Source organism: Rhinolophus ferrumequinum, chromosome 10 (genome assembly GCF_004115265.2).
Source record: "Rhinolophus ferrumequinum isolate MPI-CBG mRhiFer1 chromosome 10, mRhiFer1_v1.p, whole genome shotgun sequence".
In the NCBI taxonomy this organism is placed as follows: Eukaryota; Metazoa; Chordata; class Mammalia; order Chiroptera; family Rhinolophidae; genus Rhinolophus; species Rhinolophus ferrumequinum.
Window position 1 is genome coordinate 26179774 of NC_046293.1, and position 5084 is coordinate 26184857.

The window sequence follows — 5084 nt, forward strand, 5'->3', positions numbered from 1 at the left end:
GTTTTATTGAGGTGTAGTTTATATACAATTCATCCATTTACAGTGTAAAAATCTGTAATTTTTAGTGTATTCACAGAATTTGCAACCATCACCTCTATCAAAATTTAGAAAGATTTCCCAATGATAAATGGGGGAGGGGGTGGTAAAAGATGATAAAGGGGTTCAAATATATGGTGATGAAGGGAGAACTGACTCTGGGTGGTGAACACACAATGCAATATACAGATGATGTATTATAGAATTGTAAACTTGTAGCCTATGTAATTTTAATATCCAATGTTATCCCAATGAATTTAATAAAAATATTTTTTAATTAATAAGTTTTTAAAAAGTGAAAAAAAAAAAAGAATGTTTTCCTCCCCCAAATGAAACAGTGTACCAGTTAGCAGTCATTTCCTGTGCCCAACACCCTCAGCCCTTGGGAACCACGAATCCACTTTCTCCTTCTACAGGTTTGCCTATTCTTGGTATTTACTATAAATTAACTCATACAACATGATCTTTTCGAAAGATTGAATACCACAAACATAACGTTGAACAATAAAAGCAATACACTAAGAGTAATGATATCTGTACTTTTGCATATGTATATTATTTTCCAATAATTATTACAAAAACTTTTTTTCATTATTAGAACAAATAATATAATAAATTTTAAGTGTATGCAATCATAATATTATTTCCATTACTTGAAAAATTAAGTAACCCAACTGAAGTATTTTAACTCTAAAGCTTACGCTTGCAAAGATACGTTTTTGGAGACCCACAAACACTTGATTGGAGGCCAGATAAGGATAGCACAGCACAGTCATCACCGACTGATGATAATTCTGCTATCCTGTAATGGAGAAAAATGAATATTCTGTTGTTATATCATATGGGCGGACTCCGTGAAACAATAGCATTTTCAATGTAACTGTAATAGAGAAATATTTTCAAAATGGGTAACAACATTTTTCATATAATATTAAAAAGAGTTTGTTATTGGGAAAACTGGATTGTCGTTTTTTAATATTTATATCAACATTTCATTACCATTGACCATTATTCCTCATGTTTATAATTCAACTTAAACAAATGCATTAATACCATTCTTCTGAATTTTTCTTTTTTACATTTTTCTTCATGTAGCATTTAGAAAACAACTTACTTTAGTTTGAAAGGTGAACCATTTATCAACATCCATTGATGATCACTGCTGTTACGGAAGACTCCAATCCATGATACAGGTGATATGGAACTCAGAAATTGCTACCCCAAAATAAAGAAATTTTATTTAAATAATCACTGTGAAAGTTTATATTATTTTTTTAAATGCAAGTAGCGTATTCTTTCATAGGATCCTTAATTGCAGAACAAATTAAGAGTGTTGAATCCTAATCTAACACTAACCATATGTGTTAAAGACAAAAACCACATTTAACATTTAAAATTAAGTCTTAAACATTTAGGCTTAATAGTTCTGTTAATAAGGAAAATTCTGATTTGTGTAATTTAGTAGTTACCCATGTTGAAAAAACTAACATAACAGGGCTTGCAATAAGTTTCCAAATACTTATTGCATGTATTTGATACTGTGACAAAATCAATGTAGTTTTCTATGTTTCTCAGAGTTCAGGTTTTAGAAAAAATGAAGGTATTACAATTAATAAAATAAATGACATGGAAGCCAAAATTTGGTTTTCTGTGCCCATACCTTTCTTTAACCTGATAAGCACTACATCAACCTATTTCCGTGTTGGTGGAATCCAATGGTCCATAAAAGGTGTCAGAGACTCATTTCCTGCCACTGCCTCCTAAGTACAACGATAAATTTTAGAACTAATGAAAGATACAAGTAAAGAAGAACTCTGAAAGGTGGAAGAAGAAAAGGGAAATGTTCCCAGAATTGGGAACAACAGAGTGACAGAGAATCATATCCCCTCCCAACAGAAGAAAGTGACCTAGGCCTGCTGTTCCCAGCACCCAACCTAGCAATAGGGGTGGCTCAAGGAAGACATTCCTTCTCTGCTTTGGAGAGAGAATCCTGTCCAGCAACTTCCTCAGGTAGGTGTGCATGGTGATCCATCAGGACACCTGCTAAGAGAAGCAGCCAGAGGAAGTGCTTCTCCTTCCCCCACCAGGGTAGGGGGTTTGGGGATTGGACCAGCAAAGGGGATCTTATGACTAAAGAACTGGACCCAGGAAGCTTGTTCATCCTTGAGGGCATGAGACTCACATCCCCATCCAGAGACATCAGAGAGAATGGATTTTAAAATGTTGCGTTTATATAATCAGCATTAGATATGAATGAAGTGCAGAAAAATACAATAGTATGGATAAATTACAAAATTATTATATGGAATTGAAAAAGACAGGGTGATTAAAAAAGTATACTGTATGATTCCATTTATATGAAGTTCAAAAACAAACCGACATCCCATCATATGAAAAGTCAGGACAGTGGTTGAATAAGAAGGGAGGAAAAGCAATAAGAGAATAAAGAAGAGCAGGGCTGCTGAGGGCTGGAAACTTCTATTTGTAATCTGATTAATAATTATGTGATTCTATTTACTTGATAATAAATCTGCACAATTATGATAAGCTTAGTGTCTTTGATGTATGATAAAATTAAATAGCAAAGTTTATTTTAGAAAAAAAGTATTTGTAGAAAACTGGTTTCCTATGAAAAGCATGAACTGGATCTTATCAGATGTGCATTAGTGGTATAAATTATAAATAGAATATTATAGGGTCAATGAACTATTAATGGACTTTAAAATAAAAACTAAAAATATGTACAAAACTATGTATGAACTCTGGTAATACAACATCAAATATACAAGCTTTTGATAAATTTTTTAAAACATTTAAAATGTTACCTCTTCTTCTTCATTCTCTATAAGAAGCAGATTAGAGTCCTTGGAAGCACAGGCCATGTGACTCTCAGTCCATGTTTTACGTTCATTACTAATGTAATAGCAATTGTTGGAATATGTAAACCACTCCTTTGGACAACGACCACAATGATGGGCTGAGAAAGATTATGAATTATTATTCAATAAGAATTAGAGTTTTAAAAAGCAAACATTAATCTACATATATGCATAGTTATAAACATATATGTGCATATCGTATCCATGCACCCTCAAAGCCTGGCACTTATAAAACAAAACACACTAACACACTCCCAGAGAAGGGTCACCTCGCCTTCCCTAATTTACGTGCTCATATAGAGCAAACACATAAGCAAATATATCCATCTTTAATGTCCTGAGTGTCAATGAATGAACCCACTTTTTTAGAATAGCAATGATATTTATCTCATCTTATTAAAGCAGCAGGAAATTTGAGCCAATTGGCAACAATAGGTATGGTGTTTTAAATGAAGATTTCTTCATATTGTTGCATGAGAAGAAACACTTATAATCATTATTTATGAACACTTATTGCCAAATTTTATAATTGCGTTCTCCCAAAAAATATATTTTGCATTCCTTGAGATAGAGAAAAATGTAAACTATACCAATATCAGAACTTTGAAAATCATAATGTACCTTTCTCATTTCCTGTTACTGGGGATGAATTGCTCTGCTCTGATATTCCAGAAGCTAGAAAAAAATAATTCTTATAAAAAACTTAATTTTGATATAAATAAATCATAATAATTTTAGGCTGTTAGTTTGAAGTTTGGTGTATTGTTTAAGTTGAGAAACATTTGAAATAAAATTGATTTTACCAACAAATAAAATAATGAAGATTTGGAGGAAGTCTATTTCAAAAGATTATAGACAAACATCACCATTTCTTCCAGTATTGGTTTACCCAATCTAAAGAATTAGTCTGTATTTTTCAATAAGTTCTTTTAGTCTCTTAAAGAATGTCTTTGAGTTATGAAATCTGAATATATATATATATTTATATAATAATATATATATATATTACTGTCTAGAATCATTTTCTTTATACCTTTGACAAATTCTGAAAAACATCCACATTTAGTCTAAATGCATACTTAAAATGAGAGTTCTAGTCCATATTATGAAATGTTTAGAGGCACTGATGATCATTGAAATAAAAGGCTTCCTTATAATCTTTCAAAAATTGACTTACAAGTAGTAACAGCTATCGTTACCACAGTGGACAGCAAGACAACACAGGTGACTCCTAGAATCCCAGCAATGAGCTTCTCTGGACATGATGGAAAATCTACAGGAAGAGAGAAAGGGAAACACTGAGGAATGAGATAGAAACAGTTTTTTAGACAGTTTACACACAGAGAACCTTCCTGAACAGGGAATCATATACATAAACTTGGATCCCAGTCTAATATCTACCATTGCAGTCTTCCTCTCAGAATATACCACTGCATTGTGCTCCATGGAAATACAATGCTCCATGAGTCGTGGGTCAAAGACTACACAATACAACGATGCCTGAGTAAAATCAGTCCTCAGATTTCACATTAGAATGCTGTATTCCAACTTCAAGCTCTGATCCCCACAAATAAAAAGTGTTTCTCCACATATTCCCTACTGTCCCCCACATCTCTGCACGTCCTAGAACAATTATACTGTGTATCTAATAAATATTTTACCTTTGCAGTGGTAGCTCTTGTCATTCCTTTGAAGATCCTGAAAAGCATTTTGAAGATTTAATTCTGCATAGGTTATTTCCTGCTCAGTTACTGAAATGGAACTCTTAGTGCCCTTAGGTTTTATTTGCTGTCTCCTGGAGTCCTTAGCTAGATTCAGTTCTGCATAGGTTACTCTTTGGTTATTCATCTCTGCAGCTGAGTGGTGTCAGAGACTGTGCTCTAAGATAAGGGTACTGAAGAATAATGGCACATGCAAATGACGAGATCCTTGCAGTAAAAGAGGGGTGGGGTAGAGGGTGAGGTGGGCTCATTTCCCTGTAGAAGAATCTAAAGGTCTTGTTTTAAATGCTGTAATGTTTTAGAACTTTAAATAGGTGTTATGGTTAAATACATTTTTAATATATTCTACATTTGTCGATGTATTATTTGTTGGAGCATAATTAGTAAGAAACATAGTTCTTGAATAATAACACCCTCATTAATTTAAAGTCAGAGTCCACAGAAATAT

The 5084-nt window shown here is 33.0% G+C and overlaps 1 protein-coding gene across 1 annotated transcript; it reads right to left on the reverse strand.

Annotated features, from left to right (window-relative positions):
- Window positions 1–343: 343 nt before the first annotated feature.
- LOC117028727 (NKG2-A/NKG2-B type II integral membrane protein-like) lies at window positions 344–4785 on the reverse strand. The gene is made up of 6 exons (XM_033117618.1): window positions 4577–4785; window positions 4093–4188; window positions 3537–3590; window positions 2862–3013; window positions 1151–1251; window positions 344–838 (listed from the first exon to the last, which is right to left on the reverse strand). The coding sequence occupies exons 1-6, from the start codon at window positions 4761–4763 to the stop codon at window positions 727–729; spliced, it is 702 nt and encodes a 233-aa protein (XP_032973509.1). The 5' UTR covers window positions 4764–4785; the 3' UTR covers window positions 344–726.
- Between the last annotated feature and the right edge of the window lie 299 nt (window positions 4786–5084).